Source organism: Aphanomyces invadans (genome assembly GCF_000520115.1).
Source record: "Aphanomyces invadans strain NJM9701 unplaced genomic scaffold supercont1.12, whole genome shotgun sequence".
NCBI lineage: Eukaryota > Oomycota > Saprolegniomycetes > Saprolegniales > Verrucalvaceae > Aphanomyces > Aphanomyces invadans.
The window spans coordinates 1,060,394-1,080,998 of record NW_008580157.1 but is presented as its reverse complement, the minus strand read 5'-3'; the positions used below and the strand labels follow the sequence as shown (position 1 = coordinate 1,080,998).

Sequence of the window (20,605 nt, the reverse complement as noted above, 5' to 3'; positions counted from 1 at the left end):
CGAAATTCGTCGACATTTCATGTATTTTGGGGTCAATTTTCCGTGTTTTTCTCGAAAAAGTTGGTTTTCGGGGGGTGCGACCGAATACTACGGTACACTTGAAAGATATCGGCGAAGGCAAGAGTGCCGAGTCGCCCGCTTCTGCAATCGACTGCCGCGACACATCCCATCATGAGCGGCCAAGTCTACCTCGTAGACAACATGCATGTGGTGGCGGCCACGGAGAAGCTCGCGCGCTTCAAGGTTCACCAAAAGGTAGGAGTCGAGACAGCTGCAACTCGGCGAAACTGACTCGATGATGGCGGTCGCAGCTCCAAATCCAAATCGACACCGACACGGCGACGAGCGAATGCTCCACCCTGATGAGTCGCGACGACGAACCCCCCACACCTACATCTTGCAGCGTGCACGACGATGATGGCCTACATCTCGGTGTGTGAACGCGTTGTTTCCACAGATTGTTTCTTCTGAACGGACCCGCAGGTGACGAAGAAATGTCGTGCGAGAAAAAAAAGCGCAGGCGCCGCACCGCCGCCCAAATTGACCGCAAGTACGTCTGCTCCTACGCAGGATGCAAGAAAGCATACGGCTCGGAAGGAAGTCTCACGCAGCACATGCGTCTCAAGCATCGCAGTCTCACGCTGTCCCATCGCGACCGAGGTTCGCCTCCGCCCCTGGACGCCACACTCACATACCCCTCCGATCTCAATAGTCGTTTCGACCTATTTCAACTGCAACAACGTCGCCATCCGTCCCGCCGTCAACTTCATGCTCGACATGTCCGCATACAGCTCGGCGCCAGCAGGGTTTGTTCACGAATGTAGGTCATGGAAGCGGAATGCGTGTCGAATTGACCTTTGCCATGCAGCACTCGATCTGTTCCACGGCATGGAGAAGCTTCGCATGCGATCCAACTCGATGCCGTCGGATGGGTGCATCCAACATTGTGACACCCCGCGTTGGCCGCGCAAGAAGTCCACGATGGTGACTCCGCACAGTGCTCGCGCTTCCAAATCCAAGTCTCTCAAAGGTGCGGCACACTTGCCTGCGACAACCGCGGTCCTCATGTATGCTTGCGCTGTAGGCAAAACCAAGCGGTCGCAGTCGATGTCATCTCCACCAGAGACTCCGGAGCGAGGTGTGTTCACTACCCCTCGGGGATTTGTGCCCGCCGTGGAGGTGCTCCATTTATCCCCGCATTGTACATACCTCCCGCAGGTACCCTTGGGCGATCCATGGTTTTCATGCTCATGGAAACGTACAGTCAGCGGAGCCGTACCGCGGAAAAGAGTGCATGAGCATGTTGAACTCGCTGGATTGGGAAGGCACGGGAAACACAAAGGATGAAGCCGACATGTCGTCCAACAACAACGCCGCCACCGACTTGAGTGTGTTGCAGTCCCTCGTCGATGACTGCGCCAAGAACGACGTCATGATGAGCATGTCCCCGGAAGACTCGGCGCCGACTTCGCCTCCCCTGTACGCCGAATTCCCCCTCGACGACGACATGATGGAAAACAACCAGCACGACAACGACATCTACTACAAGAACTGTCCAACCTCGTCGTCCTCGACTTCGTCGACGTCCTCTGGATGGACCAACGACGACATGGACCTCGTGTCATCGACCTTTCTCCACGATCCGAACGCCATGCCGTTGGTACGTCACGTGCGCCACATTGTCTGGCATGACGGTTGTCTGTAGACTTCCCTGCCCGACTCGTTTGGGAACTACGTTCCCCATCCAGTGTCGCCGTCGTACCTTTTCTGCGCAAATCCTCCGCTCCCTTCGTCGTCATTAGCTGCGTCCTCGTGTGCTACTTCGTTGTTCATGTCGTGACTGTTCCAAGTAACTTATTCAGTGTTTGATAACCCCCTTGCGATTCCACGTGTGACTCCCGCGTCGCCGGCCAACTCAATGGCAGTGCCAGGCGCATGATGCGAGTATCGCACGTCGCCACCAACTGCTGCCGCCTTGGCGAAGCTGGACGAACTCGGAAACGTTTGTTACTTATCAGCTGAAGTCCTCAATCGTTGTCACTTCATCCGCTACACGCGATCGAACACGATGGACATGTTGTGATAGGCGAAGGGCAGCGCGCACCTGTGGCAGTGAGGGGCTCGGGCACCTCCCACGATCCCTTGGGTTGGTGCCGCCGCATGGAACTGCTCGACATGGGGCGAGTGCTCGATGACTGTGTAGACAGGACGACTGGCGACACGGGGGGCAGAACGGCGGCCAATGCTGGCAGGGGCGGAGGGTCCGTCGGCTTGGCGTTGTTGTTGCGGCCGAATCTGACGAAAGATGCATGAAATGACGATTCGATGGAGCACGTCGTGACCGACATTTGCGCATGGACATGCTTGAACGCAGGAACACTCGTGTCCTGTGGCAGTAGTTCCCTAATAGCACGTAAGTCGCGCGGATGATCGACTGCCTCTGCAATAAATACATGTCGCTTCCATCGAGCACAAACGGCTTGACGTCGGCGAAGAAGACCTTCTCGACAGCGGCCTTGGACCTACGCAACGCGATCGGTCGTCGTCTGAAGTGCGGACGAGGACGTCGTACGGCGGTGCCGAGGCAGCTATCGATGGTCTCCTATACGCAGACGACGCGCGTTAGCTCCGAGGGCCGTTGAAGACGAATGCTACGAGCACTTGCATTTCTTGTTTGTGTCGATTGATGCCGTTGAAGTTGGCGCTGGGAACACTCTCGGTGACGTGCGTGAACTGGACGATCCTTCGAACGCACCTGATCCTTTTTGCGGTGTTGGATCGCTTGTCCTCGGCATCGCTGCCGCTGTCGTCGTCGCTCAGAAGCTCTTCGATGCGGTGGGCGCTCTCGAGTAGATGCATCGCCATGCATCAACCCTTCTCCGAAATGGACCTGATCGGTTTCGAAATGAAACTGTCGTGTGTATATAACTTAAACGATTTTGGTGAAGTAACCGATCAAGGCATTGCGATCGCGCGGCCGATGAACGACCCCATGGGCACCACTGGCGGCATGGGCTCCATCTTGACGACGGGCGGCGGTGGCGGCGCGTGTTTCATGCACGTCGTGCCTTTCGTCACCGGCATGGTGCACTTTGGAGCCGAGCACTTCTTTCCGCCACCATGACTGATGCAGAACCCGTTCCCGCGATCTTTCTTGACACACCCTGAGAACGTGCATCGGCGTATACCACCGTGGAGATAGCAAAGACCGAGACGCTGGGTGCCCTTCGTGCACCCTGGAAACTTGCACTTCTTTCCACCCCCGTGTGCACGGCATAGACCACCGCCCTGAGAGCTCTTGCCGCAACCAGCGACGGTGCACCGCGCGCCGCCACCATGAGATTTACACCGGTTGTTCGACTGCGCCCGACGGGTGCACCCTGGAGCCATACACTGCTTACACTTTTTGGGCGATTTTGTCGGACTTAGGGGATTCTGGTTGCTCATGTGAGTCGTGTTGATCCGAGGAGGGATTGGAATCGACGGGTGCGCCTTCATGACGGGCAGTACCATCGCCGACACCAAGCTCTTGCGTTTGCTGGGCTGGTCCACAAACGTGAGTACGTCCATAGGCATTGTCTCCAGCGTCATCATGTCCAGCGAGTGGCTACAAAGAGATTTGTGAGAAGGTTTTCATGCTCCCCGCTACAAAATACCGAGGACGCTGCCGAGGCTGCGGTGAGAAGCATTCTTCTGTCGCAAACGCATGGTTCATGAGCGCATCCGGGGTGGTGAGGATAGTCAACGGAAGGATAGATGGAGCGATTGCGGGGGATGCGGACAAGAAGTCCAAGTCTTTCTGGATATCGTCATCCAGGGTGAGAAGGTCTTCGGTGCCCAAGATCGTATCGATGGTCCACATGTCTTCTTCGGTCAGGATCGACGGGTTGTTGGTGGAAGCATGGGTGAGATGGGTTGTGGTCGTCATGCTGCTGTGCACTCGCCCAGGCGGATGCAGGAATGACGGGACTGGCATTTGTCGAGCGGTGGCGCGTTGATGCGCACCAAGATGGTGCCCCACTCGTCCGTTTCCACGACAGTTTCACGACCCACCGCCGTTTGGACCACATGACGCACTAAACAGTCGGCATCTGCCGACTCCGTTGGGCGCCACATGGATGCACTTGCCTTTGTCGATGCTAATAAGAACGATGGAGGCTGTCGTCCCCCACTGAACCTGGATCGACGCGTGTGGCATTGAGGTAAACTTCATTCGGACTGTGTGGCATGGCCATTCGTGCGATTACAGAGGACTGAATGTGCATGAGACACTCGCTCAAAAACACCCTGAGCATGCATACTACCTGGACACAGTCGCCACGCCGCCGTCGCGAGCGATCGAGTTGTGTTCGTTTTTGGATGAAACCGTCGCTATTTGGATTGGTTTAAAACGTGAAATTATTCAACAATGGTATCATTCATTGGACTCAGACTTTTATAATTGAACCAATCAAGCATCATGATGCATGCCATTATAGCCAATAAAAGCACTTCCTTTTCTGAAGCACTGTCCGGATGACATGAGGCAGCGGAACTTGACCACCCAAACGCAATGACCACATCGTTGATCGTCGGGCTCGAGACGTCGTTCTGCCAAGACTTGCCTTCGAAGCTCGATAAGGTGACTGGCTTCGCTATTCTCCTGGGCTCGTCTTCCTATATCTCTCGTAGCTCTACGAAGAGCGCATCACCCTTATCGCAGCGCCTCTGTTCCATCCACGCTTTCGCCGCGACGCGAACGGTGTGTCGGACTCCCGCGACGGTCCGCAAACGCGGTCGGATTTGGTCCTGGACTCGCGAGGATGGACGTCGTCTGTGATCGGAAACGTGTCCAAGTGGATTGACCTGGACTCGATCTGTGATCATGTGCGATGGACTGCCGAAGCTGTGTTCAAACAAGAACTTGCATGGGCATCCCACTTGTCGCTGACTGCCGTGGTCACCCCTGCACTGCATTCTGCGCGGTCGAACACCAACTACGCGCGCATTCTCAACCAAGCTGCATCGCAAGCGCAAAGTGGTCTGCTTGTACGTTATTTCAACCGCGTCAGGTGTGTGTGATACAACGCCACGTCGTAGTTCTGGGTCCTCGTGCCTCTGTACGTCCCCATGCAGCCCTCGGACGAAGGCAACGACTCGTGGAAGGTTTGTGCGTTCGATTTTCCTTGACATGGGATCACATCTGGTCCATCCACTTGGATGAAGAAATGTCATGGAGTTGGCATAGGCATGGAATGCTTTGCGCACGATGAGCGACTTCAATCCCAGGATCTTGGTTGCGCTCGAAGTGACAGCCGACCTACCCGACCGCACCGTCCTCGCTCGTTGGCTGGGAGAACCCATTGCCGTACGTGGCAACACAACAGCGCACACGACGACACCTGCCCATCTCTAGGCTGTGTACATACCGACAAACATCTTCCTGACCAACAAGAGCGGGTACCCGACCTTGTCGAAGCAGCACCAGAGGTTCTTTCTCCAACTCTTTCAGGCACGTGCTTGTGCCGTACCTGGCCTTTTCTTCACACCCCACCCAGCATGCTCGTATTCGATACTTTCTCAAGGGCCGACCATACCACCACGGTCGCTACCTACCCTACGTTCAGTACTTGGACCATCTCTACTCGACTCGATCATCGTGGTAACGTTCGCTAGTGTATCGATCTCTTCCTCACCAAGCATCCATAGCCCTGACGCCAAGGCCGCCTTCGAGGCGCCGTACCTCGACTACCTCCAAGCGCCGCTGCAACCGCTCATGGACAACTTGGAGTCTCAAACGTACGAAACATTCGAGCAAGATCCCGTCAAATACGAGCGCTACGAAGTGGCCATCACTCAAGCGTTGGCTGACACGCCAGAAGCCAAGGAATCGGTTGTCATGGTGGTATGTCACGATGACATTTCCGACACAACATTATGCTTTCTTCAGGTTGGTGCCGGACGAGGGCCGCTGGTGCGGTGCGCATTGAGAGCCGCAAAGAAAGCAGCACGGACGATTCGGATGTTTGCCGTTGAGAAGAACCCGAACGCAGTGATCACGTATGTCGTGTGCCCCGTTTGACCTCGTCATCGTGACATTCCATCGTGTGCGCAGGTTGCGCAACATGAAAGTATCGGAAAAATGGGATAACGTCACGATTGTATCGTCCGACATGCGCGTGTGGAAGGCACCCGAACCTGCTGACATCATGGTGAGCGAGCTGCTCGGATCCTTCGGCGACAATGAACTGTCACCCGAGTGTTTGGACGGGGCGCAGTCGTTCCTGCGAGGTATCCGTTCCGCATGACGTGAACAGAGTGCTGACGTGATTCAGAGGGCGGAGTCAGCATTCCGTGCAAGTACACGTCTTTTGTGAGCCCGATTTCGTCGTCCAAACTTTGGAACGAAGTGAAAGGCGCCGATGCGAACGTCCTCAAGGGCTACGAGACTCCCTACGTCGTGCGACTCCATCAAATCTTTTCTTTCGCCCGTCCCCAGCCTTGCTTTACTTTTGAGCACCCCAACTTGAATGCTGTCATCGACAATAAGCGGTATGCACCGACCTGGTGAACGCAATTCGGGAACCCAACTTGGCGGATTAGGTACCACCAGATGACGTTTAACGCGATCGAAGACGGTGTTGTCCATGGCCTGGCGGGATACTTTGACAGCGTCCTGTACGCCGATACGTGCATTAGCATCAACCCGGAGACGTTGGACTTGAGCCCTGGGATGTTCTCGTGGTTTCCCATCTTCTTCCCTCTGCGGACACCTCTCTTGGTTCGTCAGCACGACAAGATCGAGGTGTGTTTCTGGCGTCAAGTGGGAGGAGGGAAGGTCTGGTACGAATGGGCGGTGGCTGTCAACGATACGTGGGGGCCGATCCATAACCCCAACGGCCGCTCGTACTGGATCGGGTTGTAGCGACAGCGTAATGCCATCATCCCACCGCAGTCTCCTAGCACCAGGTTGTCCATGTGCCTTGATCGCTCTCGTTTGAATTATTCCGGATATATCCGGATAACGCATAAGTGTCGCACCACACAGAGTTGGGAACATGGCCGACGAACTGCACGACGGAACCGGCAAGTCCGCGCGGCAATTCGCGCACGCCATAAGCCAAATGGCCGTGACGAACATCTTAGCGAAAGGCGCTGGCTTTGAGTATGTCCAGCCGAGTGCTACGACTGCATTGGTAGACATCATGGCCGCGTATATCCAAAAAATTGGGAAGGCCGCGCAGGAGCTGGCCGAAGTCGCTGGTCGTGCAAAGCCACGGGGCACAGACGTGTCGTTGGCATTGAAGGACATGGTTCCGTACCCTGTTGGGTTGGACGATATGATCAAGGCCTTCCAGGAGTCCCAACATCGATACGAAGGGAAGCTCGCGTTTCCTCGAGAGGTTCCCAAGTTTCCCGCGCCGTCCAAGAAGCGCAAGTCTGACGATTCCTTTGAAGAGGTAGACAGGTCTCCGACTCACTCCGCCCCAACTATTTGCCTTCCCATCATAGATTGGTCAACGGGACTCGGACAAGCCTGCGTACGCTCCATCATTCGCACCGCCCCTGCCGTTCAAACATTCGTACTCGCAGCAGAGCCATGTCGTCGTGTCCAAGGAGCTCGACCCGAAGCGGATACGCCTCGATCTCCTGCATCAAAAGAGCGAAGTAAGAGCACGCCAAGCGATCTTCATGACATGATTGTCGCAGGTGCAAACGTCGCTCCACAACTTGGCTGAGGGCCAAGGCAACGTCGTTGCAGCACGTATGTTCCTTGACATGAAGTCGTTCTTTACACTCGCATTAGCTACTGTGTTCGTTGAGCCTGTGTGGAAGCCCCATGTAAACCGGTCCGACTTGCCCAACCCATATTTGGCCCCTCCCCGCGTCGAGTCGGCGGCCTCCGTGGTGGGCAATCCCTCGATCTTCTTGATAGCTCATCATGCGATGATGATGTAGGACCCGCTGTACGTTGCACCGACGCCATCGTACCGCCCTGTGGTGGCCAAACCCACGAAACGAACGATCGAAGTCATGTCTGCGAACGACAACCTCTCGAACGACAACTCGAGTGCCAACAACCAAAAGTACGACGATGTAGTGATTGAGCCATCACATCTTGGCTTGTCTAGAGTGAAAGAAGACAAGATCTTGGCTGGCACGTATCACGAAGGGGACTCGGACTGATGTCGACCGTGCGATGTGCACCTTCAACTCTCCAATGACACTGCTGCATGCAATATTACATTCCTTCCGTGATCAAGAGGTCGCAAATGGCGTCGATGAGATGGCTACGATTCAAACTCAATTAAAACGAGTCACCAGAATACGCTTGGTCTTGCAATATTGTACCTGGACGAGAGATCCAATGTCGGATTCGTCACCTTGACAGCCAAAAGATGGTCCAGTTGGTGGCGCAATGCCTTGACGAGCACACCGATGCGAGCCACTGCGTGAAACTTAATCCAGTTGTCGACGAGAAGAAGACCCTTGAAATATCATGAGGCTCGAAGTGCCTTGTTCAATTCACTGACCTTTTCGTGCTGGACAGTCAACTGCCCTCCAAACAGGAGCAACGCGTACGGCGCGACCATGGTGCATTCCCGAACAAAGATCTTGGATGTTTGGACGAGTTCATTGTACACGAGCCACGGCGATTCGAATTGAGTCTACCATACCTCGTCAGTCGAACATTTGACGAGATAAATTGCACCCGAGTAAAGTTGAGGGAGGTCGGGTGGAGGAACACCCGCTCCTTTGTCTTGTCCAGCTTACGAATGAAGAATTGAATCGCTTTGGCATCGTGGGCCGCGGCCAACACGCCGTTGGCGGACTCGTAATACTTTTGTTCGGGGTACACGACTTGAAGCACGTTGCCGTAGAGACCTGCCGTGAGTGCCGCTTTAATCACTTTCGGGTTGGTCGAATGCTGGTTGAACGGAGCGGCATTGGCTGGGTCGTAGAACCCCAGCACTTGGCAGTGCTCTAGGTACTGCTGGCGCAATTCCAGGATGGTCATCATGGTCTCGTACGACAAGCAATTGTCTTTGCAATACCTACACACAGAGCCATTTAGACATAAATCCACTCTATGATCTCGCGGACGTACGCTCGTCGCACGTTCTTGCTGAGACTTGAAAACGCCTTGACGACGTTCCAAAGCAAAAATTGATCCGACGTCGGGACTTGCTCGCTCCACTGGCGCTTCAACGCATCGCCCTTGCTGCGGTCGTCTGGCGAAGACACAAACGGCGACTTGGAGCTCAATGCCGCTAGAACGACCTGGGTGACGTCACTGAATCGAGTTGGCAAACGGATTACCTGCAATCGTAACAATGGGATCGATACAACGCAAGATACAGCCAAACACGACGACTTTGCCCATTCGAGCATCCATGGGCAATCTAGCATGTGTTAGGGAATGTTGTGTGACTGGGCAACCAAAGTACCGGGCTAAGTGGGCGCCCAATGGAGTGAGCTGTACTTGTTCGTCGGCATCTTTGGACATTGCACCCATTTCGATCAATCCTTCGATGGCTGACTCGATTGCTTCCGACGACGGCGGCTCAATCGCCTAGTATAGTATACGAAACAATGTCGATGGATGAAGGGACAGCTTACGTTGGCGAGAAAAGTTTCGACAGGGCCTAACTCCAGCGCCTGGATCTGCAAACAGAGCGGTTCAAGACTGACGCGGTGGATTTCAGGTGTCGGCTGGAGCGCCATCTTCTGGAATTGCTTGTTGGAAAAGAGTCGATAGCACACACCCGGCCGCACACGCCCCGCACGACCTATGCCCCTTGTGGAGGAATCGACATGCTCTTCGACGATCTACCTTTGCGTTGATCCGCCGCTGCTTGGGACACCCACTGTTCTGCCAAGATGGAGCGGCGATTGATGGCATCATAAGCCATTTCCTTCGCTTTGCCTGCATCAATCACGACCTACCACTTCACATGAACCAAGTATTCTTCCAATGACCGCATGGCCATACCACGATATCGTCGATCGTGATGGACGTTTCCGCCACGTTGGTGCTGACAATGACCTTGGTCTTGAACTTTGGAGCGGAATCAAACACTCGAGCTGGTGGCCGGATGAGTCAACGAATGTTGGAGATATGTCGAACAGTACATTGCTCGTGGCCAGGAAGGGCCCCATGCAAAGGGTAGGCCAGGAGTGATGAGGCCACTTTCGACTGCTGCAGCTCGCGGATGGTCATTTTGATCTCTTGCACACCCGGCATAAAAATGAGGATCGCGCCTTCGCCCGCGCCGCCATTGTCATTCGTGCCGACCAAGTATTCCACGAGAGATGCCTGCAGCTCGATCCGTTTTCAAAGTGAACCCATGGGATCCTGGACGTACGACAAGCCGATAGTTGATGGCATCGTCCGACTGTTTTTCCATCGTTTCAGTCACGTCCAGCACGTGCTTGATGTAGTGGCACGTCACGGGATATGTAAAGCCAGGAATAGAGAGGACCGGCGTTGTGGCTCTACTTGTGACGTGAAGCCACGGCTCTGAACGCGAACGAGGCGTACCCGAAGTACTCGACAAACAGGGACGTGTTCATGGTGGCACTCATGAGGAGCAAACGAAGGTCGGACCGTTGGCGCAGTACGTCTCTACTCCGACAGTTCAATTCGACGCGCTCCAAACACAAACTTACCTTAGAATCGACAGCAAAAAGTCCGTGTCAACATTGCGTTCGTGAACTTCGTCCACAATGACGTGACTGACTCCTTCCAGCAACGGGTCTTCCAGCAACCGACGCAGCAACAGCCCCTGTCATGTCGTTCACAATGTCGTCTTCAAGAAGGGTGCAGCACCGTCGTGCAGAACAGCAGACGCGTTTCCTGGCTCCGCCTTGTCTCCATGCGAATGGCGTACCCCACGGACTCGCCAATCGATTCGCATCGCTCCTGTGCGACACGAGTCGCTACTCCAATCGCAGCTAGGCTATCATTCCAAGCGTGATCATCCACGGGCCAACGTGGAAACGCGACACTGCATGGAAAATTACCGTCTAGGCTGCGTGCAAATGATGTTGCAGATCTCTTGCTTTGGAATGAAGTGGTCCAGCAGAAACTGTGGCACTTGGGTGGTTTTGCCACAACCAGTTGCCCCGCTGATGAGCACCACCTGCACGCCATGAGCTCGTATAGCGTGTCGAAACGATTGATTTACTTGATTCGATTGCAGCAACGAAACTATCGTGTCACGTTCTTGAAACGCTGGCAACTTGGAGCGCGCTGCCAGCATCGTCTTGTACTTGTCTGCATACCACTCACGCTGGTCAGGCATGCTAGACTCATTGGAACTGTACCGTTCTGTAGCTTTTGCTGGAATTTTTCGTACAAGAGCGCATGGATAGCCGTGGCGTCCGTTGAATTGTTTTTGCGGTTGACCTTTCGAGGCTTTGACTTGGCTTTCTTCGTTGAGGATTTTGCCGTGGATTTCTAGGTGCGTGGTTATAATGAAGACTTGAGAGAGTGTCGACCGACTGCTGATCTGCCCGTCGATGCAATGCCATCTTCGCGGAACAACTCGATAGGCTTCGTCATGCGAGGTTTGAGTACCAAACCCTGCACAGCCGACGACAGTTCGTACATCGTGGGTCCTCCGCACAGCTTAGACGCCATGTCTAGAGTGCGTTGAGTCCCTCCAACTACATAGGAACTCTAGAGAGTACCAAGGAGGTGGCCCGTGATCGCCAACACGTCGACATCGTCCAAGTCAAGTCGACGCAGGAACAAATGAGGCAGCTCGTAGGGATACTGCGACCCAGGCGGCAGGTAAAACACAAGCTCGATCTTGTCGTCCATGAGTTGAATCGTAATCATGCGGGCTAGAAACGTGCTCGTTTGGGACGATCGTCACATCGAATCGTTCGTGTACTCTTTGTTGGCGACAAGACGGTCATGGTACACTTGTCATCGTAAATGGATTCCATCACCATGAGCTCCTCGTCGAGGGCCTCGTCCAGTTCGTCGGCTGGTCGGTTTTCGATAGTTTCATTCAGTGGAATGGACACAGCCCGGCGCAGTTGACGGCTCAGCTCCAGCTTCATTTCGTGCTCGACAATATCTATGTCATGGATCAGAGTTAAAAACATGCAATTGCTTCGACTCCTACCGATGGAGGCACCAGGGTGATTTGCATTCACGACGTCCAGAGCTTTCAAGCAATCGTTGCGACTGTAGCCACTCGATCCCAATGTGTCAAATATTGAGCTGTGCAAGGCACTATCAAAGCCGGCCGACTCCTCCAACGCCTTGGCTGCCTTGGACACGACACCGTAACCAACGACTTCGAGCTGCGTACCGTTCGGGTTGAATCCTCTAAATAAACATCAAAATATCAGCGACCTCAGTCCAGCCCTTAATTTGTACTTTGGTAGCTCATTCTCGGGGACATGTAGACACAGCCAGTCCAGTACAGCCGTGTCATCCGTCAAGTCAGGACATTGATCCAATACCGCTTGAATGTGCATGGGCTTGAATGCCATCGATGTTAACGTCGCCTGGATCTCAGCGAGGCGTTCAGGGTTGTCCTACACCGCTAATGTAAGCGAAATGATCCCAGGGATTGCAATTGATACATGGCCAACACGCTCGAGGGACTTATCGACATCATCCAGCACGCTTTCGACCAGTTCGCGGGCTTTTTGGCTCATAAAGACCTGCACATTCTTCAGGAAATAGTTCGATGGACTCCGGTGGACCTGGACGGGGATGTTAGCGCGTTCGCGATTCTCCCGAGCGCGCTGGCGTCGATTGCGCTCTTCTCGCTCACTCAACTACATTGACATCATTCTCTTGAAGGAGTTGCTGTCAAGACCTTGGACTGGGAGTACTCTGCTTTGGATGCGAATGCTCGATCGGATGTCAGCACGACCACTTTGCCCTCTGACTCACGAGTCAGCCACCTTGGTCACATCAGATGATGCAACGTACGAGCGGAATCCGCTTCGTCTGCAGTTGGCGCAGGAGCAGGCGCAACAGATAATGCGTTCGTCCTTTTGGCAGGCTTCGTGGCTGGCTGTTTTTGTTCGTCTTGGAGAACGAGCCACATGTCCCGATAAGGATCCGGAAGCTTTCGTTCGTGCGGCCGAGTTGGTTCAAGATAGAGTAGCGCGAGGAGAGCTGCGCAGTGCTTTGCGTCGTCAAGTGTTGTATCAACAGATTGAGCCTGAGGGGGTGGAAGGTAAGACGGAGCGGCGAAACGAAAGTCGTACAGGACAGAAGATCAGGTCCTTGTCTTTCGTCTTGGCGTCTGGCAAGACACAGCGCACGCGGAATACATGATCTGAGTCCGTGTGCACATCATGGTATCGCGGGGGTTGACGCTTCACGTTGCGACAGTACTCGTGGAGCAGTTGTACAGGTGTTCGTTGCCATTCTTTGCAGAGGACACCTTGGCGAACTTGCTGCAAGCCATACAGATGAGGTGTCTTGTAAACGTCTACATCACGGCCTACCTCGCCTTGCGACACGGCGACAGTTCCAGCGCCTTTTTGCCGATGGCCGCGCGCTTTACGTGGCGGTGCCGTCGACATTTTTGAACTTTGCCGGTCAAGCAATCGATGCATGGTCGCGAATAATTGGTGCATAAATGGGTTTTTTATCCAATCAAACATTAGTATACGTGGGCTTCCAATCCTCCCTCGCAAACTCCATGGGGCTTCAGGTCGTTCGTAGCGCAGTCAACGCGCGGGCACGAAAAAACTTCGCGCCGGATGCAGTTTAATCCACGAGGGCGAATGTAGTGGCATTGACCACCTCCATCCTAGATGCTCTCTCTCGCTGGTTAGCTCAATCGGATTGCCACGTGCATGATTTTCTCGAGCTTGTCGACCTGCTGCAGACATGGTGGCATGCTGTGAGCTGCCTCATCGCGGGACCTTGGTCTTTCAATACGTAAGGTCTTGAGCGCACGCACTGTCGTGACGACTGCACTTTAACGCTCCCAGGTTCTATGCATAGTGACGTCGTCCAGCGTATTGCTGTGGTGATGTTGACGCCGAGAGGTGCTGCAACCATATATTTCTTGCCATTTTTGCAGTGTCTCGTTGTCCAACGAGGCAATTAATTGTTGCCCGAAAAGATGACGAATTTTCTCCCATTTTTTGTTGCCAGCAGCTTTTCGTCCGGATGATTTAGATCCACGTCAAAGATTTCAACATGGCAGGGGTTGTGATCGTCGCGGTCGTCGGCGCGGGACGGATGGGGCAGATCCGCCTGGCAGGACTCCAATCGAGCCCGAAGATGAAAGTGTCGTACGTGATTGACGAGAACCTAGAGCAAGCACAGACATTGGCCGCGCAATTCAATGCAACTGGAGTCAAGACACTGGAGGAAGCACTCAGGGATTCGAAGGTGCTTTCACAGTTCAAGCCACAGACATCACCATGACGCATAGGTGTCTGCCGTGTGGATCTCTACTCCAACATTCACGCATCTGGACCTCATCCGTCAGGCAGCCAAAGCCGGGAAAGCAATTGCTGTCGAGAAACCTGTGGCAGGCACCCTGGCCGACCTCGATACTGCATATCAAGGTGCTCATCGTGTCATGGCACCTCCTGCTTTGATTCAATCACTCTGTGTTAGTTTGCAAAGATACATCCGTGCCTCTCTTCTGTTCCTTCCAGCGCCGCTTCGACCCGCACTATGTAGCCCTTCGAGACGCCATCACTTCAAACTCGATAGGCGCTGTTCAGTCGATTCAAACAGTATTCCGGGATCATCCTTGCCCACCCATCGAGTTCCTCAAGTCTGGCGGTGACCCATTTCACGACCTTGCCGTCCACGACATCGACTTTGTTTGCGACGTGCTGAAGGAGTACCCGACGCTGGTGCTGGCCTTTGGCACCAGCCTCGATCCCGCCCTTCGTGCAGTCAATGTACTTCTCCCCTTCTCGAGTTCTATCGAAGTGGTCTCTTACGTGTTTAGGTCATGGATAAAGCATCGGTGTGGCTGCAGTTTCCATCGGGCGTCGTCTGCACCATGGATCTGGCGCGCCACGCCAGCTACGGCTACGACCAGCGCATCGAAGTGTTTGGGCGACAAGGCATGCTCGAGGTACAGAACTTGCACAAGACTGCGCTGCGCCATTCCTCGGCAGCGGGAGTCCACGAAGATCCCTTCTTGCACTCGTTTCCCCAGCGCTTCCGCGACGCATACGAGATCGAGATCAGTCATTTTGCTCAGGTTGTACTCGCGAACGAGGTCCCAAAAGTCACGTGGAAGGCCGCTCGAAATGCTACGATCGTCGCGGAGGCATGCCGCCAGTCGGCACTGCACCAAAAAATGGTATCTCGCAACGGTTGAAATGGGTGGTGCTGCATGTCCACTGGATTTTGTAGATGGCCGTGGAGTACAGCTAGCCAACGCCCAACCTTCCACCTAGTACTTGTGCTTCATCGCCATCTGGAGCTTCTTGACCCACACGGTGTTCGTTTTGTTGCATTCGGCCGTCAAGAGATACGTGCGCTGCTCGTGTTGAATGAAAACGATCGTGGGCTTCTTCGTCAGAGTCTTGTGATGATGGTTGTAGCCTTGCAAGAGCTGAACTTCGCTCGCGTGCATCATCTTGAGGGTTTCAAATGCCAAAGTCAGCCCATAGTGGCTACAGTGGTGTTGAGATCACAAGCAACGGCAATGCGTTGTGCAATAGTCGCACCGGTAGATGCGGAACGTGCCGTCGGCCAAGACGCACCACCGACTGTTGCCTTTCACACTGTCGACCGTGTTGATCGATTGCATGTATCCGCAGTACGACCCGATCTCGCTAAAGTGGCGAATTCGAATCGATAACGTGAGCTCTTTGTCGACCGACCCGATGTCTTGGATGCGCATGAGCTGGTGGTGTCCAATGCGCGGAATTATCTACGCCCAACAGGGTCAACACAACGCCGTGGACATGCGCGACCTCCAGTTCGGATTTGAGCTTTAGCTCCAAGTTGGCCCCGTAGCGCCAAATTTCCGTGCCGTTCAGTCGCACCGCTCCTTGGCCCAAGAAAAAGTTGTTCGGGCCGTTCTTGCTCAGCACGGTGAAGCACATGGTGACGTTGCCATTCACGCCAGGCACAAAAATCTCTTCGTTCCACGTGACATCGTCCGATCCGCGCTGAATCTCGCTTTCAAAGCAAAACCGCTGCGCTTCGTCGTCATGGTCTTCGACAATGTGAAACACGATATACGGGTTGCACAAAAACCCGTTCTGCAGACGTGTTTCGCCATCATCGTCCTGGCACACGCTCCCGGTGGCGTCGCCGTCACAGCTGCCGCTATCGACGGGTCAAACAGGACAAAGGGGGAGATCCGTGAACAAACCCCAGCCCGTGCAACCGCACCAGCTCCACAACGTACGGCCGAATTCGCAGTCGCTGCATCTCGTTAAATGCATTGCGGGCGAGTTTCCCTAGTCACGTTCGTCATGCATGTGACGGTAATCCGTGCACCACCTCGAATGCGAGCTTGGATGCGAATGGCGCATTCGCGCTTTCGAGTAAACAGTCTCGCTTCCTTCACCATGCGGGTGTATCCTGAGATGAGTAGGGCACAGGACGTTTCTTTCCTCTTGAGGGCGCTGTGCCGCTTGGCTGCGATGGCTTGGTCATACTCCTTCACATGTGCCTGAGTGCGGCTCCATGTGACATCGTCGTACCATTTGAAGGTCCTCTTCGCACGCGATGCATATCCACTTGGAGTCGTTATTGAAACTCGTGGGATACCGCTGCTTGATCTCTTTCCACGCAGCTAACCATGCACATGACGACCTGTAGGAGGAATCGACAACTGTATACTGAGGTAACAAGTCGTGTGGGCAAGCACATTGCATCTACACTCGCCGTGAGGTTGGACGCAAGTTAGCACAGCACGTACAACGAGCAAGCCAAGTCCCCGCCATCTTTGCAGCAGTATTCGCATCTGCGCAAAGGATAGGTGAAACGATATCGAGCGAACGATGGCCATACCTGGCGTTGTGCGACCACTTGTCTCTGTCAAATGGAATCCTTGCAATGGCAAGTTTGGTTGCGCTGACGCCTTCTTCTTTAATGACTGAGATTTGAACGAGTGAGCAACACTGTCACGTGTGGAACCAAGGGGCACGCACAGGACAATTCCAGCCCGTGAGTGCGGGGCCGAGACAAGGCGAGCACGGCATCGCGACGCAACCGATTCTCCTTTTGCAACTTCGGTAGGAGATTCTCGCCGACGGTGAAGCGCTTCCTCGATCGACGAAATGGATCTGAAGGGGCATATCTCATCGTATGCCAATCTCTTGTGTCATGTACCGATCGTTTCGAACCTCTGCAGTAATGGCCCGATATTCTTCTTGAACGCATGAAAATCCTTGATCACCAGAAGAATCAACCCATACCTCATGCACAAATGTGTCGTTGATGCTTTTCTTGTACAGCTGAGTCCATTTCGATCGATCATGGCGAGTCTGGTTTGTCACGGCAATGGTGAAATCGTCGTCGTCATCGATAGCTCTGCCGTGCGCTGCCACTCCCTACACATGACAAATGAAAAGAGATTACCTAACTTGATGCGCGCATGCACGCGCGTACCGCTGGTGGAGAATTCGTCGTCCTTGCAAGGGCAGGTAATGATGCGCCGGTCTTCATGTTGCTCATTTGGCGCGCGATCTAAAATTGTAAAATTGATCAACATCGTGCCCCGGGGTACGACATATACGGGAAAAATGCGTTTAACTATTCAATCCACTTCAACTCATCACGTTTTTCTGTGCTAACAATTTGTTCCTCGGAGTGTATCTTTTAACCTATACAGTATAGCGCAACAATGTATTTAACCCAATGCTAAAAATTTTCAATGGTTTTTGGCAAAAGTGTGTCTGGAATTTCACCGTTTTTGGATATCTCGTCCGATGAACCAGGACATGTCGGCCGACCCACCGCCGGCAAAAGCGCGATGGGCGCGTCTCCGCGCTGCCATTCGAAAGCACGTCGATGACTCTTCGTCGTCTGCATCTCAACTTCCGTCGGCAATGTCCATGTTCGCTTTCCACCCCGTTGAATCGCTGGTGCTACCCGACCTCGCTCCACGTCGAAGTGACTACGAATGGCGAAGGTACCCGTTGCCTCAACCTCCATACCACCTCTCGTTGCACACCCGCAAGCCAGACGGCAACATTTCGATCCATGAACTAGCCATCCAAGATGTTGACAACACAGGCAACATCCGCACGTGGCCATGTGAAGACCTGCTGTGGCGCATCCTTCTCGCCAAGTTTGAACAGTATCATGGACCGCCGCTTCGCTTCCTCGAGCTCGGCGCAGGCATGTGCGGTATCGCAGGGCTAGCATTGGGCTCTCAATTACCTGCATCGACCTTATCGTCCATTGTACTGACCGATGGCAACACATCGTGTGTGGACAACCTCCACGTCAATCTCGACGTCAACGTGGCCCACGGCAACCTCCGACCACACATTGCGACGGCGGAGCTCTTAACGTGGAGTCGAACGATGCCGCCAGTTGTCGATCCGGCACGTCAATTCGATGTTGTGATCGCCAGCGACTGCCTCTTCTTCGAGTCGTTTCATTTGGACTTGGTGCATACCCTGCGCCACGTCACCAAGCCTTGCAGTGACACCGCCATATACCTCCTTCAGCCGTCGCGCGGTGGTTCACTCGATCGCTTTGTTGCGCTCGCAAAAGACTTTTTTCACGTTACTGTGGAAACCGATTTTGACAATGACGTGACAGCAAAGCATGCTGCGTTTGCCCTCGATCGTCAGTACATCCCGAGTTTGCACCAGCCCATCCTCGTCACACTCCGGTGGCCGCCACATGCAGTATAAGACCAACATGAACATGGTCACCGTCGGTCTCTGCAGTCGCATCAGCGATCTCTTTCGTCGCGCCATCACGTCGCGGCTACCCCATGGACCTGGCCCCGTCCTGGCTGTTCCTACGAATATTTTCCATTTGCTGCCACGTTAGAGCTAAAGTGACTGAAGTCTTTGGCGGAGGAGGAACAGCTATGGAGTGACTTTGTGCTCTGCAGGAACAACCCTGGCGATCCAGCGCTTGCTGCACCCCGCCGAAAACGCTCTCAGCATAGACTCCCAACAAGTCAGCTCATGGCGAACCAGGAGTCCAAAGGATGGGCCACAAGCGGTACGTCCACGGCGACGGAAGAGCTGTACATTATCGTGCCATGTGGGGTTTCTTGGTGGAGACGGGTGTCGACTTGAGCTGCTCCATCGCCTGGCGCACGCGGCCCTTGCGCCACTCGACGTACGTCTTGAGCGAGTCACCGTGGTGGCGGCATCCGTCCACACAACAGGTCGGCAAGCAGTCGAGCGTAGCGTCGTAGTTGGCTCCGACAAAATACGCCATCGAGATGCGGCTCGTGGTCGGAGAATCCACCGGCGGGTTCACGACGCGATGGCTGGTCGACATCCACCGGTCATTCGTCCAGTATTTCAAGCAGTCGCCGAGGTTGACAATGAACGTGTCGGGCACTGCGGGAACGGAAAGCCATGTCGAGCCGGTGTCGCTGGCGACTTCGATCTGGAGGCACCCGAACGCGTCGGCCATGTCTGGTCGAACAATTGTAAACAGGTCGACGTCGGTGTGCTGGGCGAGGCGGAGTTGGCCCGGCTGAATCTGCTGACGCACTTGATCCATCGCGGGGTAGTAGTTGACGCTAAAGATGCTTGTGTGGCGGGTCATTTTGGCGGCGAAAAAGTTTTGGGGAAGGTCGAGGCAACGTGCAAAGATGCGAAGCAGCACCGCGCTGAGTGTGTCCATGGCGAGGTAGTATCGCTCCATGGCGTCTTGCAGGAGCATGTCATCGGGAGATGGCCACTTGTTGGGGTAAAACATCATTTGAGCGTCTTTCGACGCGGTGAAGTAGTCGTCGGTCGCGTCGACTTGAAGTGGTCCCATGCGGAACTTCTCTACCAAGTCGTTGGGTTTCCGTTGGTTTTTCAAACTCAAGATGGCAAAGTTCTCCTTCCCACATGCAGAGTACCCCCGCGGCACTGGTGCTCGGTTGAGAAAGCATTCTTTCTTCACGTCGTCCGGCAATGCAAAGAATGCCAACGCTGCCGTCTCGACAGCCGCCACGATGCCAGCATCCACGCCGTGGTCCGATATCAGAAGGAACCCTTTCGTTTCAAACGCATGCGAAACTTCCCGCGCGACTTGATCGAGCTCTTCATCGCTGGAGCCCTCGCGGACGAACGCGCTGATGTCTATCGGCGTCCAAACATCCGATGTGCTTGCCAACCTTCCCGCCATCGGCTTTATATTCACGGTGTGGGAATGGTGATAATCAGGAATGTGTGCGCAACGCACCAATGAAGGAGAAAGCCCACTCCTGCGCATCCTGGTGACGGCGAGGCGGCCGCCGCTTGTTCGATGTGCAGGCCTGGCGCCATCCCGCGAACATTCTGACGCAGCGTTCGCACAACGAACGTGGGGGCAGCTGTTACCTTCGCGCTCAGTCCTTACGAAGGCTTGGAAGTAGGTGGAGCTACCACCATGGACTGAATGCAGTTTTGGCCGCGCGATGGCCATGTGCGTCCACCTGCGTGCGTGCTCTCCATTTCATGCGCATGACAACTCGCTTGTGCATCTTAA

At 54.4% G+C, this 20,605-nt stretch overlaps 10 protein-coding genes across 13 annotated transcripts; 5 read left to right on the top strand and 5 right to left on the bottom strand.

Annotated features, from left to right (window-relative positions):
- Positions 1-102: 102 nt before the first annotated feature.
- Positions 103-2,075, top strand: H310_06902 (hypothetical protein). The gene is made up of 8 exons (XM_008872120.1): positions 103-255; positions 312-432; positions 484-660; positions 713-820; positions 869-1,030; positions 1,085-1,218; positions 1,265-1,660; positions 1,706-2,075. The coding sequence occupies exons 1-8, from the start codon at positions 172-174 to the stop codon at positions 1,838-1,840; spliced, it is 1,317 nt and encodes a 438-aa protein (XP_008870342.1). The 5' UTR covers positions 103-171; the 3' UTR covers positions 1,841-2,075.
- Positions 2,015-2,859, bottom strand: H310_06901 (hypothetical protein; the record flags this gene model as incomplete). The annotated part of the gene is made up of 5 exons (XM_008872119.1): positions 2,015-2,049; positions 2,105-2,295; positions 2,347-2,403; positions 2,454-2,522; positions 2,756-2,859. 5 exons carry the CDS (start codon positions 2,857-2,859, stop codon positions 2,015-2,017), a joined length of 456 nt encoding a protein of 151 aa, XP_008870341.1.
- A 39-nt stretch (positions 2,860-2,898) lies between these two features.
- H310_06900 (hypothetical protein) lies at positions 2,899-4,043 on the bottom strand. Its single transcript, XM_008872118.1, has 2 exons — positions 3,657-4,043; positions 2,899-3,607 (listed from the first exon to the last, which is right to left on the bottom strand). Exons 1-2 carry the CDS (start codon positions 3,974-3,976, stop codon positions 2,956-2,958), a joined length of 972 nt encoding a protein of 323 aa, XP_008870340.1. The 5' UTR covers positions 3,977-4,043; the 3' UTR covers positions 2,899-2,955.
- Positions 4,044-4,552: 509 nt separating this feature from the next.
- Positions 4,553-6,904, top strand: H310_06899 (hypothetical protein; the record flags this gene model as incomplete). The annotated part of the gene is made up of 11 exons (XM_008872117.1): positions 4,553-4,621; positions 4,672-5,028; positions 5,080-5,145; positions 5,228-5,347; positions 5,396-5,491; positions 5,538-5,641; positions 5,689-5,884; positions 5,930-6,039; positions 6,095-6,270; positions 6,315-6,531; positions 6,583-6,904. 11 exons carry the CDS (start codon positions 4,553-4,555, stop codon positions 6,902-6,904), a joined length of 1,833 nt encoding a protein of 610 aa, XP_008870339.1.
- A 133-nt stretch (positions 6,905-7,037) lies between these two features.
- Positions 7,038-8,166, top strand: H310_06898 (hypothetical protein; the record flags this gene model as incomplete). Its single annotated transcript, XM_008872116.1, has 6 exons — positions 7,038-7,439; positions 7,492-7,647; positions 7,690-7,744; positions 7,787-7,887; positions 7,939-8,066; positions 8,112-8,166. The coding sequence occupies 6 exons, from the start codon at positions 7,038-7,040 to the stop codon at positions 8,164-8,166; spliced, it is 897 nt and encodes a 298-aa protein (XP_008870338.1).
- Positions 8,167-8,220: 54 nt separating this feature from the next.
- H310_06897 (hypothetical protein) lies at positions 8,221-13,539 on the bottom strand (the record flags this gene model as incomplete). The annotated part of the gene is made up of 29 exons (XM_008872115.1): positions 8,221-8,270; positions 8,332-8,468; positions 8,514-8,648; positions 8,693-9,035; positions 9,089-9,251; positions 9,301-9,383; positions 9,429-9,553; positions 9,601-9,770; positions 9,815-9,923; positions 9,974-10,065; positions 10,114-10,297; positions 10,347-10,476; positions 10,523-10,606; positions 10,651-10,766; positions 10,811-10,940; positions 11,005-11,123; positions 11,169-11,257; positions 11,308-11,440; positions 11,486-11,625; positions 11,674-11,829; positions 11,880-12,068; positions 12,117-12,322; positions 12,374-12,534; positions 12,583-12,663; positions 12,706-12,780; positions 12,822-12,889; positions 12,938-13,172; positions 13,219-13,410; positions 13,462-13,539. The coding sequence occupies 29 exons, from the start codon at positions 13,537-13,539 to the stop codon at positions 8,222-8,224; spliced, it is 3,972 nt and encodes a 1,323-aa protein (XP_008870337.1). The 3' UTR covers position 8,221.
- A 613-nt stretch (positions 13,540-14,152) lies between these two features.
- H310_06896 (hypothetical protein) lies at positions 14,153-15,515 on the top strand. The gene is made up of 5 exons (XM_008872114.1): positions 14,153-14,359; positions 14,403-14,538; positions 14,591-14,883; positions 14,934-15,293; positions 15,347-15,515. Exons 1-5 carry the CDS (start codon positions 14,165-14,167, stop codon positions 15,365-15,367), a joined length of 1,005 nt encoding a protein of 334 aa, XP_008870336.1. The 5' UTR covers positions 14,153-14,164; the 3' UTR covers positions 15,368-15,515.
- Positions 14,915-17,636, bottom strand: H310_06895 (hypothetical protein). 4 transcript variants are annotated; one of them, XM_008872110.1, is made up of 13 exons: positions 17,561-17,636; positions 17,368-17,502; positions 17,282-17,318; positions 17,101-17,235; positions 16,961-17,045; positions 16,869-16,913; positions 16,790-16,824; positions 16,651-16,742; positions 16,448-16,607; positions 16,317-16,404; positions 15,913-16,270; positions 15,664-15,869; positions 14,915-15,609 (listed from the first exon to the last, which is right to left on the bottom strand). In XM_008872110.1, the coding sequence occupies exons 1-13, from the start codon at positions 17,624-17,626 to the stop codon at positions 15,387-15,389; spliced, it is 1,665 nt and encodes a 554-aa protein (XP_008870332.1). In that variant the 5' UTR covers positions 17,627-17,636; the 3' UTR covers positions 14,915-15,386. The 4 variants fall into 4 exon arrangements, with proteins under 4 accessions (XP_008870332.1, XP_008870333.1, XP_008870334.1 ...); XM_008872111.1 differs by having other exon boundaries at positions 17,296-17,318; XM_008872112.1 differs by having other exon boundaries at positions 15,664-16,270.
- A 213-nt stretch (positions 17,637-17,849) lies between these two features.
- Positions 17,850-18,860, top strand: H310_06894 (hypothetical protein). Its single transcript, XM_008872109.1, has one exon. The coding sequence runs from the start codon at positions 17,881-17,883 to the stop codon at positions 18,814-18,816; it is 936 nt and encodes a 311-aa protein (XP_008870331.1). The 5' UTR covers positions 17,850-17,880; the 3' UTR covers positions 18,817-18,860.
- A 58-nt stretch (positions 18,861-18,918) lies between these two features.
- H310_06893 (hypothetical protein) lies at positions 18,919-20,289 on the bottom strand. The gene has a single exon (XM_008872108.1). It carries the CDS (start codon positions 20,261-20,263, stop codon positions 19,166-19,168), a length of 1,098 nt encoding a protein of 365 aa, XP_008870330.1. The 5' UTR covers positions 20,264-20,289; the 3' UTR covers positions 18,919-19,165.
- Positions 20,290-20,605: the final 316 nt, after the last annotated feature.

What these genes read in the sequence shown, in the direction of transcription:
- H310_06902 (XM_008872120.1), top strand. Translation starts at nt 172, where the DNA reads ATGAGCGGCCAAGTCTACCTCGTAGACAACATGCATGTGGTGGCGGCC. An exon ending in GCTGTCCCATCGCGACCGAG is followed by an intron (nt 661 to 712) that starts GTTCGCCTCCGC and finishes CGATCTCAATAG; the next exon opens with TCGTTTCGACCTATTTCAAC. An exon ending in CAAATCCAAGTCTCTCAAAG is followed by an intron (nt 1,031 to 1,084) that starts GTGCGGCACACT and finishes CTTGCGCTGTAG; the next exon opens with GCAAAACCAAGCGGTCGCAG.
- H310_06900 (XM_008872118.1), bottom strand. Translation starts at nt 3,976, where the DNA reads ATGCCAGTCCCGTCATTCCTGCATCCGCCTGGGCGAGTGCACAGCAGC. An exon ending in CAGCCTCGGCAGCGTCCTCG is followed by an intron (nt 3,608 to 3,656) that starts GTATTTTGTAGC and finishes ATCTCTTTGTAG; the next exon opens with CCACTCGCTGGACATGATGA.
- H310_06896 (XM_008872114.1), top strand. Translation starts at nt 14,165, where the DNA reads ATGGCAGGGGTTGTGATCGTCGCGGTCGTCGGCGCGGGACGGATGGGG. An exon ending in AAGCACTCAGGGATTCGAAG is followed by an intron (nt 14,360 to 14,402) that starts GTGCTTTCACAG and finishes CATGACGCATAG; the next exon opens with GTGTCTGCCGTGTGGATCTC. An exon ending in CCTCGATACTGCATATCAAG is followed by an intron (nt 14,539 to 14,590) that starts GTGCTCATCGTG and finishes ACTCTGTGTTAG; the next exon opens with TTTGCAAAGATACATCCGTG.
- H310_06895 (XM_008872110.1), bottom strand. Translation starts at nt 17,626, where the DNA reads ATGAGCAACATGAAGACCGGCGCATCATTACCTGCCCTTGCAAGGACG. An exon ending in TCACGGGCTGGAATTGTCCT is followed by an intron (nt 17,046 to 17,100) that starts GTGCGTGCCCCT and finishes TTCAAATCTCAG; the next exon opens with TCATTAAAGAAGAAGGCGTC. An exon ending in GGCACGTTCCGCATCTACCG is followed by an intron (nt 15,610 to 15,663) that starts GTGCGACTATTG and finishes ACACCACTGTAG; the next exon opens with CCACTATGGGCTGACTTTGG.
- H310_06894 (XM_008872109.1), top strand. Translation starts at nt 17,881, where the DNA reads ATGAACCAGGACATGTCGGCCGACCCACCGCCGGCAAAAGCGCGATGG.
- H310_06893 (XM_008872108.1), bottom strand. Translation starts at nt 20,263, where the DNA reads ATGGCGGGAAGGTTGGCAAGCACATCGGATGTTTGGACGCCGATAGAC.